The sequence below is a fragment of the Humulus lupulus genome, chromosome 8 (genome assembly GCF_963169125.1).
Source record: "Humulus lupulus chromosome 8, drHumLupu1.1, whole genome shotgun sequence".
Lineage (NCBI taxonomy): Eukaryota > Viridiplantae > Streptophyta > Magnoliopsida > Rosales > Cannabaceae > Humulus > Humulus lupulus.
Window position 1 is genome coordinate 4800081 of NC_084800.1, and position 14972 is coordinate 4815052.

At 33.1% G+C, this 14972-nt stretch overlaps 1 protein-coding gene across 1 annotated transcript; it reads right to left on the reverse strand.

Moving 5' to 3' along the window:
* Positions 1-13018: 13018 nt before the first annotated feature.
* LOC133794258 (oxygen-evolving enhancer protein 3-2, chloroplastic-like) lies at positions 13019-14140 on the reverse strand. The gene is made up of 3 exons (XM_062231464.1): positions 13715-14140; positions 13301-13596; positions 13019-13187 (listed from the first exon to the last, which is right to left on the reverse strand). Exons 1-3 carry the CDS (start codon positions 14019-14021, stop codon positions 13089-13091), a joined length of 702 nt encoding a protein of 233 aa, XP_062087448.1. The 5' UTR covers positions 14022-14140; the 3' UTR covers positions 13019-13088.
* Between the last annotated feature and the right edge of the window lie 832 nt (positions 14141-14972).

Below are 14972 nucleotides of genomic sequence, written 5' to 3' on the forward strand. Positions count from 1 at the left end.
TGTGGAGACTTGGTATTGCAGTATAGGCACGGTGAATACTGCCGTATCAGGAACCCGGTGACCCGACTAACATATGATCTGCCTCTTCCTCACGCCGAGCACGTTCTTAGACTGGTGTTTCATTACGATAAGTTGGGTGAGGCTCATAAATTGATCTTAATATCCAAACAAGGCTACGAACTCTTTACAGTTGGTGGCGACAAGTGGAGACCTGTGGAGCCCAATTACAGAGAAGGCCAGTGCATGATGTTGTCGAGGGATAGAAAGAAAATGCTCTTCATTTACCTTGTTCAGACTGCACCAGCAGGCTTGGATTTAGAGGTTACTTGTTTCGACCTAAGGACAGAGCGTTATGTCATCATCAAAAACTTCCCTCGTGGTGTGTTCTCTGATTTAACCAAGCTCATTCCGTTCCAGTGGAACCGTGGTCTTGCAGTTGGTGAACTGAGCAAGGAAAAAGGCCTTCAAGTGCTGGTACTGGAGAAAAAAGACAAGGATGAGAATAATGGGAGTGAAGAGATACAAGAGGAGGATTATGAGACTGAGGATGAGTACAAATGGAGTGAAGAGATACAACAAGTCTGCTCGGCATTCTTTAATCGACATTTGATTGCCATGGACCTTGTTCCTGTCGAAGTTATACATGGTAACCTTTGGTTTCACTGTAATGGTAATAAAAAATATAAGTTCTGTTACGATATGGAAGCTGGCAGTGTTACGGAATATCAACTTGGGAATATCTCTAGCCATGAATATCGACCGAGTCTTCAAACGTTCGGGGAAATGTAAAAGTTGTCTAGAAGATTACGTAGTTTCATCAACATAGCTTTTCTTTTCTCTGTTTTCTTATAGCTTCGTCACAGTACGTTCAGTGTGATAAGTTTACAACTTTGAACTAAGTTTTGTGCTTTTCTTACTGGTACTTTCTAAGATAAAAAGTTGAGACTTTCGATCAATATATTTTGTGTTTGTGTTATGTGATTAATATGCATTAATATTATTGATATTTATATATAAAAACTTTGTTCAGCTGCATTTTCGTGCTATATGCATAACAGAGGACGAAAAGAGAAAAAAAAAAAACTCAAAACACGACAATAAAATGTTAAAACGACCATAAACACAAAAACGAAATAAAATGAAGAAAACGACATTACTCTAATTAATTACCGCATGAAATCAAAACAAAATAAAATAAAATAAAAAAAGAACAATATCAATATTAATTTATATAACAATGAAAAAGTCATGCATAATAATAATAATAATAATTTCGATTAATAACATAGCATATTCTATTGGCCAAATACAGTGTTCTTAATATTCCATTGCTTAAGGTACTTATAATAAAAGAATGAGAATTAGACTGATAATTAAACTAGCATAAATTCCAGATGTAAGCAAGAAAAATTATCCTAGAATTCTGACTTAATTAATAGTCTTCCAAAAGTTATTTTTGCTAAAACGTTAGTCTCCAAATAAATAAATTGTTGGAATAACACTATTTTAATTAAAGTGACATTTTAAGGCACTATTTTGAGTTGTTATTAGTGAGATGTCTTTAGAAATTTATGTTATCTTACGTGAGTGTATAAAGATTAAATATTAATATGCTCAAAATGGTTATGAGTAAATACTTAAAATTGGCAAAATAAAAAATAGAATGTTCTCTAGAATATTTTTTCATTTCTCATCTGTGTGATAATCTAGCAAGAAATCTTTCAGGTTTTGTTGACTGCAAACAAATTTTCTATAATTGTATTCTTTCTTTATCTTCACTTATCATCACAATATACAGGGGAATTTTTTATAGGGATTTCACTTTAAGCTCTACTAGTTAGGTTCTAAATATTCTTGACTCGTGAATAGTTTTTGGCACGATTTTTTTTATGACCATATATATTGTAGCTATTTAGCGCATCTTGCAAATTTTCAGAAGATTCTGAATAATTTACAGTACTAAAAACTAAGTTCAAACATGTTGCACGCGTGACAAATTTATTTTATACGTGTGGAAAGTAACATGTTTGAACCTAGTTTTCAGTACTGTAAACTATTCGGAATTTTCTGAAAATTTGCAGGATGCACTAAATAGCTACAATATACACGGTCATAAAAAAAATCGCACGCCGAATACTGGTCACGAGTCAAGAATACTGAGAACTCCACTAATAGGAGTTAAAGTGAAGCTCCCATAAATTTTTTTTCGTGTATATATGTTTATGTTTATTCTTACATGCATATTTTCTAACATAAGTTAAATAGTACTCCTTGTTTTTTATATTCATTTTTAATAGCATCTGTATTCTGCCAATTTTTCTTTCTTTTATTTATTTTTTAGACCATGGTATTTAGGAAGATTGTTTATTATTATTTTTTTTGAATAAAAAGTAATTAAAAAATAAATAAGGTAACGTTAACGGTAACGGTAAATGTACAAGATAATATATCCTTACATTATATTAAGAGCCGATATATGGATCCCTTTAGAAATTCGTCTAACCTATACATATAATTCCACTCAAATCCTTTTTTTTCATTTTTATGAATGATTTGACCGAACAAATAACAAATAAGAGCTCGTTTGGAAGTAATTTTGTAATTACTAAGTTGCGCAAGTAGTAATTATATTATTATTTAAAATATAAAATGTATTTAGATGTTAAATGGTAATGTTTTATAAAATTTTATTGTCATATTTGCCAAAATAATTAGTAATTACATAGAAAAAAAATATTATATAGTAAATATTATTTAAATTGATAAATTTTAGTAATTATACAATGTAATTATACTGAATTAGAGAGTGTAATTGAGACTTCTCAATTACTTCTAATTATATAATTATCGTATAATTACATAGTCGGACAAACACGTCAATTTGATTAATTACTCTAAATTACATTCAATTCCAATTTCATTGTGGCTTTCCAATTATTGGGTCATTTAATTAGCAAAACAATTAAAATTATAGTATTTATTGGGTCTATATTATAATCAAATAGTATGATATTATCAATAGTTATTCACAATGTTAACAAAACGTAACTACATTTATATATAAATTTATGTGCTTCTCTTTAATTATGATATAGACTATAACTGTATATATAATTATAGGGGCCTTCAAAAAGAGTCATACCGTATGACTCTTTTGTGTCCTCAACCCGTGAATAGTTTTCAGCGCGATTTTTTTTTATGACCATGTATATTGTAGTTATTTAGAGCATCCTGCAAATTTTCAGAAAATTTCGAATAATTTACAGTGCCGAAAACAGATTATTGCACGCGTGACTAAAGTTTTTATGCGCGTAGAAAATAACATGTTTGAACTTAGTTTTCGGCACTATAAATTATTCAGAATTTTCTGAAAATTTGCAGGATACTCTAAATAACTACAATATACATGGTCATAAAAAAATCGCACCGAAAAACTGTTTAAATGTTGAGAACACAAAAAGAGCCCTACGGTAGGGCTCTTTTTGAAGGACCTACCAAAAAAATTTCCATAATTATAATATCATAGGCTAATTGTTTTTCTACTTTTCAATTCTTATTATATATACTACAAGCATCATGTATGTTTGTTTAATTTTATTATAGAATTTATTACTTATTTTTATTAAATTTATATCATTGTCAAATAAATAAATAATATTATATATAAAATTAAACTATATAATATGATAACCTTGATGATTTTTTTAATAAAAATTAAGATTAAGTATTATATATTATTGTCATAATAATATTTTATAATATTTAAATTTATATTAACATAATTATTATAATAATGATATTTTATAAAATTTAAATTTAAATTTAATTTTATTATATTATATTAATGTAATATTATTTTTGTTTAATTTTTGACACTTATTGTTATTTTTCTTCTTTTCAACTCTTTTTGCATATGTATATTATACTATATTAATTATATTAATTAATGTTATCATACGTACTAACAATATATAATAAATACCCTAGTATTCAAACTGCCACGTACAAATTTTTAATCAAGGAGAAATGCATTATAAAATTATTTAATCAAAACACAGGGGGGAGCCAACACTAGTGTGAAGCTGCATATTAAGATTATCTACTTTCATATTCTTGCTCACACACTATTACTGTTCTTCATTCCGTGAGTTACTTGGTAAAGTTTCAAAGCAGGCTGCCAAGAATTCAAGGTAAAAACCTTCTCCTTGATCTTCTTTTGTTGACTTTGTTATATATATAAACTTTGTTCGACTGCATTTTCGTGCAATATTATTCAACTCGATTCTCCACTTGGTTTGTCTAAGTTCTGCTTCTTGATTAATGAGTCCAAATCTTGTTTTTCTTTCCATCTACATTTGATCAGAGTTTCTTGATCATGTTTTTAGATCTTAAACTCAAGCATTTTCTGTTCTTGCATACATAATTGTACTGAGTTCTCCGCCTGGTATATATGTTCTTTCTTAAGAGAGGGTTGCATCTATGATCAACTGAGTCAAAACATTTTCTTGTTTTCTTTTCATCAATTAAGCTCAAAGAAAAATGAAGAAAGAAGATGAGAGTAGCCACAGTAACCAAGACCAAGAGAAGAACAAATCGAAACCGATCAGTAGTAGTATTGAGGGGCTTCCCGAGGATCTGATCAGAGATATATTGAGTAGGTTGTCCGTGAACTCTCTGCTTAAATGCAAGGCCGTCAACAAGCAATGGAAATCTTTGATTGAAGATAAATATTTTGTTTCAGTGCTCCATTTTGACCGAGCCAATCGTCACATCTTGCAATTCGATAACAATGATTATTACGTACTGGACTCGTTCTGTGGACTGGTGTGGAAGATGGGCAAGAAAGATCCTTTTAAGCACATTATTCACAATCCCTCCACCGGTCAAATACTTCATTTGCCGGCGGCAAGTCATCCTACGCTACAATCTCCCAAACCTAAAAAGGGTTCTACTACCGGACTGTGTGGGCTTATTGCTTTCAACAGAAGCACTCACGAGTGCAAATTGCAGTTGAGATGTCAACTCGTTAATGATCCATCGAGGAAGATCCAAACTTTTGAAGTAGGTAAGGACATCAATTGGAGATCCATTGAGAGAGGGAGAGCAGGCCATTCACATGTTCCTGATGATGCGATGTGGAGATTAGTAAATCTTCCTGCTGCTGTGCTTCGGACAAAGTTATCAGAGTCAAGGCAATTCACAGTGAGAAACAGCGGGGTATTGCATAGAACAAGAGTGTATATGGTCGAAGGTAATGTTCAGCTTGTTGTGTCTGATGACATATGGGATGACATGCGTGTGTGTACTTGTAATGTGCCTAGAGGCATGTCCTTCGATTTTCTCAAAGCCCATTTTATTGAATGGGATGATTGTCTGGCTATTGCTGAGATCATCGGGGAAGAGCTTCACCTCTTGAAGATGAAAAGGTACGACGTTGGTGACTGGAGATGGAGTGAGCACAAAATGATTGTTCCACTGACATTTTTAAGCGCAGAACCCTACTCGGAGGAAAGAGATCAAGTTGCTCCGTTGTTGTTTCGGTCTACTGTGCTGTGGTTTCAGTTTAGAGGGGGAAGACCGTTGTCTTACGATGTCCAAGCAAGGAGAATTAACAAATTCGAAGTTCCACTGCCGAAAAGAGAGGGGCATGTGGTGAATTATCAGTTGGAGTATTTTCCGAGCCTTGTAAGGTTGGAAGGAATGAGAGCCCAGGAAGGGAACGAGCAATGGTAACGACTGGAACGATTGTTAACATATTTTTTTTACTACTTTACTAGAGAGGTGTTTACTACTTTTCTATATTAACATATTTCTTAGCAGAACGTATATGGTAAAGGAATAATGAGATTAAAAAATGTACTCATTATAGCTTCTGTGTTTGTTTTTATGGATTTTCAGTTTATTGTCTTATTTAACTCTTCAGGAAAAAAATAACTAAAATTCCCCTGTTTTGTCATTTCACGTTAGTTGAATCAGTAGAGATTTCATCTTTTCTAATTGAAAACAACTATAATATTTATACATACATGCATGCTGCCTTTCATTACATGGTTAATAATTTGAGTAATTATGTAACCAAATATTACACACAGTAACATGTGTTTTTTATTTTAAAATAGTGGGTCTCCGTTTTAAGTTTTAATAAATGTGATTGAATAGACTCAACTATCACATTAATGTGTGTAATGTTTGAGTGTATATATTACTGTGTATAATGTTTGAGTGTACGTATCATTAATCACTACCATTCTTTATATGAAGACTTCTCAGATTTTGTTTCCTGAATTGCCAAAAGGTTTGCATACAAACAAAATGTCATTAAAGAAAAAAAAAAACTTACATTAACATACATTAATTTCTGTATATTGTTAAACAAAACATAAAAATAAAAGTTATCAAAAGCATTAATTATTTTTTATTTTTAAAAACAAAAAACAAAAAATAGTTATCAAATATATTTTTATTTTTTAAAAATAAAGAAACAAAAATAAAAATAATATTTTCATTTTTGTGTTTTAAAAAATTCAAAAGTAAAAAACTATTTTTTTTAAGTGTTACTAAACACAACCTATATTAATGTAATTTATTTTTGTTTAATTTATGACACACATTGTTATTTTTCTTCTTTTCAATTCTTTTTGCATATGTATATTATACTATATTAATTAATGTTATCATACGTACTAACAGTATATTAATACATACCCTAGTATTCAAACTGCCACGTACAAATTTTTAATGAAGGAGAAATGCGTTGTAAAATTATTTAATCAAAACACATGGGAGCCAACACTAGTGCGAAGCTGCATATTAAGATCATCTACTTTCATATTCTTGCTCACACAATACTGTTCTTCATTCCGTGAGTTACTTGGTAAAGTTTCAAAGCAGGCTGCCAAGAATTCAAGGTAAAAACCTTCTCCTTAATCTTCTTTTGTTGAATTTGGAAGCTGCTTCATATATAATATACATCATTTATATATATAAACTTTGTTCGACTGCATTTTCGTGCAATATTCTCCTACTCGATTCTCAACTTGGTTTGTCTAAGTTCTGCTTCTTGATTAATGAGTCCAAATCTTGTTTGTCTTTCCATCTACATTTGATCAGAGTTTCTTGATCATGTTTTTACATCTTATAACTCAAGCATTTTCTGTTCTTGCATACATAAATTGTACTGAGTTCTCTGCCTGGTATATATATGTTCTTTCTTAAGAGAGGGTTGCATCTATGATCGACTGAGTCAAAACATTTTCTTGTTTTCTTTTCATCAATTAAGCTCAAAGAAAAATGAAGAAAGAAGATGAGTCTAGCCACAGTAGTATTGAGGGGCTTACCGAGGATCTGATCAAAGATACATTGAGTAGGTTGTCCGTGAATTTTCTGCTTAACTTCAAGGCCGTCAACAAGCTATGGAAATCTTTGATTGAAGATAAATATTTTGTTTCAGTGCTCCATTTTGACCGAGCCAATCATCACATTTTGCAATTCTTTAACAATGATTACTACGCACTGGACTCGTTCTGTGGACTGGTGTGGAAGATGAACAAGAAAGATCCTTCTAAGCACATTATTCACAATCCCTCCACCGGTCAAGTACTTCACTTGCCGGCGCCAAGTCATCCTATGCTACAATCTCCTAGTGCTGACAACGCTTCTGCTTCTGCTACTGGATTGTGTGGGGTTATGGCTTTCAACCGAAGCACCCACGAGTGCAAATTGCAGTTGCGATATCACTGCGCTAATGATTCATCGAGCGTGATCCAAACTTTTGAAGTAGGTAAGGATATCAACTGGAGATCCATTGAGAGAGGGAGAGCAGGCTATTCACATCTTCCCGCTGATGTGATGTGGGGATTATTAAATGGTCCTGCTGGTGTGACTCGGCAATTTGCAGTGAGAAACAGCGGGGTATTGCATTTAATCAGAGTAATAGAAGCTAATGTTCTGATTGTTTTGTCTGATGACATATTGGATGACATGCGTGTGTGCACTTGTAATGTGCCTAGAGGCATCTCCTTCAATTTTCTCAAAGCCCATTTTATCGAATGGGATGATTGTCTAGCTATTGCTGAGATCATCGCAGAAGAGCTTCACCTCTTGAAAATGGAAAGGTACGACGGTGGTGACTTGAGATGGAGTGAGCACAAAATGATTGTTCCACTGACGTTTTTAAGCGCAGAACCCTACTCGGAGGAAAGAGATGAAGTTGCTCCGTTGTTGTTTCGGTCTACTGTCCTGTGGTTTCAGTTTCGAGGGGGAAGACCGTTTTCTTACGATGTCCAAGCAAGGGGAATTAACAAATTTGAGCTTCCACTGCCGAATAGAGAGGGGCATGTGGTAGATAATCAGTTGGACTATTTTCCAAGCCTTGTAAGGTTGGAAGGAATGAGAGCCGAGCAAGGGAACGATCAATGGTGGTAACGACTGGAATAACGATTATATATATATATATATATTTATAGACCATATTTTTTTACTACTTTACTAGAGAGGTGTTTACTACTTTTCTATATATTAACATATTTCTTAGCAGAACATATATCGTAAAGGAATAATGAGATAAAAAAATGTACTCATTATAGCTTCTGTGTTTGTTTTTATGGATTTTCAGTTTATTGTCGTTTTTATCTGTTCAGAAAAAATAAATAAAATCCCCCTGTTTTGTCATTTCACATTAGCTGAATCAGTAGAGATTTCATCTTTTCTAATTGAAAACAACTATAATATCTTATCCACATTTAATAATACATGCATGCTGCCTTTCATTACATGCTTAATAATTTGAGTAATCCTACTTTCACCAAAACATTACACGTTAAAAAAAAAGAGTAAATCTCAATTTTAATAAATATAATTGATTTAGACTAAATTGTCACGTGACTATGTATAATATTTGAGTGCACGTATCATTACTCAATTTTAAAACAACGAATCTCAATTTTAATAAATGTAATTGATTAGATTAAATTATCACATGACTATGTATAATATTTGAGTGCACGTATTATTATCACTACTTTTCTTTATAAGGAGACTTCTCAGATTTTGTTTCCTGAATTGCCAAAAGGTTTGCATACAAACAAAATGTCATTAAAGGGAAAGAAAAAAAAAAGAAGCTTACATTAAGGTACACTAATTTCTGTTAACCATTGGCAAGAAAGAGTTGAGGGTAGATAAGTCTCTTGATCTTAAGCAAGGACAGGTGTACCATTGAATTGTTTTTTTATTTATATCCTTATTTTGTTAAGGGAAATAAATTTCCATTGAGCTTATACCATTTTTTTAAAATAACTAATTATGAGAATTAGAATAATAATAATCACATGTTATTTTAGATTAGAATTTGTTTAGAAAGGATTCTGACTAAACACACTCAAAGAAAGAGTTTGGAAAAAGGAAAATTTTGCCAAAAGGGATAGCAAAGAAAGAAGGAGAAGGGTAAATGTTTGATCAAAATGATTTCGTTTCAGTGGGGTATTTTTTAGGAAATTTACTTATTTGTTACTCTATGTTTTTGCAAAGTATCATTTTAGTACTCTCTGTTTTCAATAATACATATATGACACCTTGTATTTTAAAATTATACATATTTGATACCCTAGACTCATATTTGATAGATAAAATTTTGTCAATATGATCAAACTGTCATCAGTTATATGTAATTAAGTAATTAAATTTAAATTTGGAACTTACATAATTGACAGCAGTTTGATTAAATTGATAAAATTTTATTAATTAAATTTGAGTTTAGGGTACCAAATATGTATGATTTTAAAATACAGGGTACTATATGAGCATTATTGAAAATAAATAGTACCAAAATGATATTTTGCAAAAATATAAGATACTAAATGATTATCTACTTTTTTTTTTATAAAGGGAACCAACTATTATTTAATGGTAAAAAAAATAAAGCCTTATTTGCTGATCAAAAAGAGCTGCACATCTCACAAAAGAATAAAATTGAACTTTGTATATACAACCTAAATTTGCATAAACATTTATTTACTTCAATCTTCTTCTTAACTAATGATTAAGACGAAGAAAATGGCTCTAAATGACTTTTTATTTTTTATTCTAAACTCTCTGTCTATATATATATATATCTATTTATGTAGAAAAGTATAATTGTGGAGAAACATTTTTCTAATTTAATTTTTTTAACTAAAAGATAAATTTATATTTAATACAAACAAAAGAGTGTTTTTTTTTAATTTTTTAATTTTACAGATGATTAGGTATAAAAAGATTAGAGATAAAAAAAATAGAACGACAAATAAACATTGTAAGCAATTAAATAAAATGATTGAGAAATGCATTACAAAAATAGCTATAGGATAATTTTATTACAAAATACTAAAACTAAATAATAAAATTGATTAATTCTCGATAAAATTTTGTGTGTGTGTGTGTGTTTTCAAGAGATAGAATAATTTTATTACAAAATACTAAAACTAAATAATAAAATTGATTAATTCTCGATAAAATTTTGCTGAAAGTGATTTTAAAAAGAACAGAGTAACATTGAATAATTGGTGAAAAAGATGTAAAATTGGTTCATTTAAAATAAAAATTACAAAATTGGGTTGGGCTTGGTCTTCAATTTACAAGTATTTAAGGAACCAAGACATTCATATAATATTTCTGATTTCTATATAACAGTTTCTAGCTACCGATATAAATATAAACAAGCACAGTTTCTACTAATTATTCTGATTACACATTCAATTTTTACTTACGCTATTACTGTGCTTTTATTCCTTGTAGTTACTGGTAAAGTTTTAAAGCAGGGACCAAGAACTAAAGGTAATATAAACTTCTTCTCTTCTTTTTCCTTTTTTTTTTTTTGTTGAATTGCAATACTGCTTCATATCATATATATATTTATATATATACATTTCTTTTTTTTCTGCAAAGATTACATATACACACTCTGTTCAACTGCGTTTTCTTGCAATATTCTATTCGATTTTCTACTTGGTTCATCTGTGTTTTGCTTATTGATCTGATCGATTGAGTCTAAATCTTGCTTTTTTTTTTTCCATCTACATCGCTCGGAGATTCTTGATGATTTTAAATCTTACTCAAGCGCCTTCTCTGTTCTTGCTCTTGGCCATCATTATTAGCATACTATTTATCGAATCATTAAGTTTATTTGTATTTTTTCTAATCAACATGCATGTTGAAACATCTATATATCAAGATCATTATCTTACAAAATTATCTTGTTGTCTTTTGATCTGTTTAACCTTAAACTGCATTCCCTTCAGCTAAGTTCAAAGAAAAATGAAGAAACCAGATGAGTCTTGCCACAGTGACCAAGATCAAGAGAATATGGAGCACTCGATCAAATCAGAGGGACCATCTGAAGAAACCTGTCAACAAGGCAAGACTACTTTTGAGGCGCTTCCCATGAAAGTGATCAACAATATATTGAGTAGGTTGTCCGTACATTCTCTGCTCAGATGCAAGAGCGTCAACAAGTTATGGAAATCTTTGATCGAAGATAAATATTTCGTTTCAGAACTCCATTTGGACCGATCTCCTTGTGAAATTTTGCCATCGTTTCTCATTAATGGTACTTTCATACTGGACTCGTTCTGTGGATTAACGTGGGTGAGCCGTGGAGATCCTGTTAAGCACTATATCTACAACCCTGCCACCCACCAAATACTTCAATTGCCGGCTCCAAACCATGCTATCCTACGTTCTCCTCAGACTTACAAGGCTCCTGCTACTGCTCGATTGAAGAGGTTCATTGCTTTCAAGAGTGGCACTCAAGAGTGCAAATTGCTCTTGGAACATAGCCGCACTAGCAAGGAAGGTGTCAAGGAACATGCTTTGGAAACTTTTGAAGTTGGAAAAGATACCAATTGGAGATCCATCTGTGGAGAGACAGGTTTGTTAAATGACCCTTATCATGAGACTGAGGATGTAGTAGTAGTTCGTCAGATACATGTGAGAAACATGGGGGTACTGCATTTTATTCAAGTATTAATGAAAGAAAATATAGCTGATGCAATTTTGCGTGTTCATTCTATCAACGTGTGGGATGACAAGTACGTGGTTAATAATGATTTGCCTAGGCATATCTCCTTCGATTACCTCATAGCCCATTTCATCGACTGTGATGATAGTCTAGCTATTGCTGAGATAATCAAGGAAGACCTTCACCTCTTGAAAATGAACATGTACGACGGTGGTGACTTGAGATGGAGTGAGCAGAAAATGGTTGTTCCACTGTCGTTTTTAAGCACAGAACCCTATTCAGGCGAAAGATATGAAGTTACTCCATGGGGGTTTAAATCTGATGTCCTGCGGTTTCATTTTAAAAATGGAGTGTTTGATTACGATGTCAAAACAAAAAGTATTGACAAAGTTGATGAAATTCTACTGCCAAGAGGTGAGCAGTCCAGGGAAGATGAAGTTGAGTATTTTCCAAGCCTTGTAAAGTTGGAAGGAATGAGATGAGAGCAGAACAATGGTAAGGACTGGAATGGAACGAAATTACTAGCAAAGCAAATTATTGATTCTTTCTTTCATGTACGTGTCTTTAGTAAAGGAATAATGAGATATAATGTTCTAGTTTGGAAGTAGTCGATATCTTGTTTATTATGCATCAATTCAATGATAGCTTTTGCAGCATCCAGATGAGGCTCAATTCCATATTCTTGTGAAGTCGCTGTTGTTTTGCTTTGCTTCTAATTTGATGTCACTTTTGTCACTTACAATTTCTGAATCGGCAGAGCTTTCTTCTTTTGTAATTGAAAACTTTAAGTCCTTATATACAAGATAGCAATCCAAACTACCACTGCTGCTATTATGAAAAGCTTCTGAAAGCTACAGTTGGTAAGCTTATAGATGGTCCAATGATGCATGTACCAAGTGAAGTGTATGAATCTTAGTTATAAAATATTGTTCTTTATGTGCAGAATTCTCTTCTTTTGTTTACTGAATTGCGGAAAGACTCGCATGCATATAATTGCAGATCAAATCAAAGAGAGAGAGAGAGAGATTCACAACTTGAAACATACAAACAAAATGTCATTAAAAAAATAGATTACATTAAGATACACTAATTCCTCTTAACCAAGCTTGGCAAGGACAGAGTTGAGGGTAGATACAGTCTCGGCGTAGTATTTCTCTGCTTCGGGGGAGCTCTTGATCTTTGCTGCATGGTCCAACTGTTTGTGCCAAAAGAGGGGGCAAAAAAGTTAAATTTTTTGTAATCAAAGTACTTATTTTATTATCAAGTCTTCGAAGAATAAACAAATAAGGATTTGAATGAACTACTCACATTGCTGATGTCTTGGAAGAGCTTTCCGGTGAGTTCCTTAAGGGGCTTTTTCTCTTCCTTGGACTTGGCAGAGATGATAGTGTTGAGATCAAAGCGAAGATACTCAGCCCTGAGTCGGAGATCGTTCTGGACATATGGCCAAGCCTTTTTGTCTATCAACCCCTTCACATTAAGAATCTCCTTGGCTGACTCCTTAGCTCTCTGAGCTGCCTCTGTAGGGCCCAGTGGCTGCAAGAAGAACCTATTCTTAAGAGGCAAATCAAGGTCTCTTGCCTCATCTGAGTTCAGAGTTCCAGCTGCCACAACACAATTTCTTCTTCTTATGCAAATTCTCCAAATACCAAATACTACACTCCGTATATAAATATATGTATATTGATTATATATTTTTCTTTATAAAGATCGATGACTTACGCAATCCACCGGAGGGAGGAGGAGGTGGGCCAACTTTGATGGACTTCGCCTCAGCGAGCACGGCCTGAACGAAAGACCCGGAAGCCAAACCAGCGGCCACAAGGCCCAAAACAGCCCGACGGCTGCTGGTTTCGGTGTCGGTTGACCCCTGCTGCTGGGCCCTGACTGCGAACCCGGTTCGGTTGTTCAAAACCCGGTTGTTGCTGACGATGTTCAAGCGGGTGGAGCCACTTAGCTGAAGGCTGCCTTCCAAGACAGCCTGGGAGGAGCCGTGTAAACCCGCCATTGAAGCCATAGCGTGTGCCATATTTTCTTTCTTTGCTTCTTTAGCTCTCTGTTATTGGTATCTAAAGTGATTAGGGCGATGGAGTGATGTGGAAATATATTTTTGGGCGGTACCAGTGGCTGGCAGAGATGCTCTCCTGTTTTAGTTCTTTGTTTTTGTGATGTAGAGTCATACCTTATCTGCCATTTTTCCCAATTGGATAAGCTGGATATGGTATCTTCCAACCGTATGTCGCCACGTGTTATTCGATGAGTTTTCCTGTTGACAAGTTGGATATTGTTTTCAACACTGGGATGATGCCTGTTTGACACGTGGAATGTCTCTTTAGCTGCCTTCCCTTCCAATCCAATAATACCAATTGGTTTTTGTCATTTCATTTCAAATATCATCATCTTAAAACTCGACATTTCCTCGATCTAAATCATCTTTGATATACAGGCTTGAACTATGAAGATGAAACATTATAAAAATTAAACGGAGCAATTAGTGTAAGTGGTAACTATCTAAAGTAATTAGAATCCAAATTTTATCATCCAACGCAATCAAATGACAAATGGTTATCAAAATTTTACAAATTACATAGAATTTGATTAGATTATGCTGTGCAACTTATAGATAGGAATTGTTACAAATAAAAAATGTGTTTTGTTGACTCGTTAGAGAAAGAGTCTCACATTACTTTGGAACACTTATTTGTAAGAGGGAGAAATTACACAAAAGTTCACCTAAACACCACACACACGTCAGCACCGTCCGACCGACCTGAGCTAAGTTGAGCTAGTTTCCTAATTATAGATTTCAAGCAGCAATTTTTAGTACAATGGGGGCCTGATATAGTATTCGACTGGACTATTTTATTTTGGGGACGACGGGCCGGAGATATAGTGTTCAACGAGACTGTTTTATCCTAGGGACGACGAGGCTGATAGTCTGATCCTGGGGATGACGAGGCTGATAGTCTACTTGCACAAT

Coding starts and splice junctions, on each gene's coding strand:
- LOC133794258 (XM_062231464.1), bottom strand. CDS start 14,021: ATGGCACACGCTATGGCTTCAATGGCGGGTTTACACGGCTCCTCCCAG. Junction 13,597..13,714: donor TCCTCCCTCCGGTGGATTGC/GTAAGTCATCGA, acceptor GTGTTGTGGCAG/CTGGAACTCTGAACTCAGAT. Junction 13,188..13,300: donor TCTTCCAAGACATCAGCAAT/GTGAGTAGTTCA, acceptor TGGCACAAACAG/TTGGACCATGCAGCAAAGAT.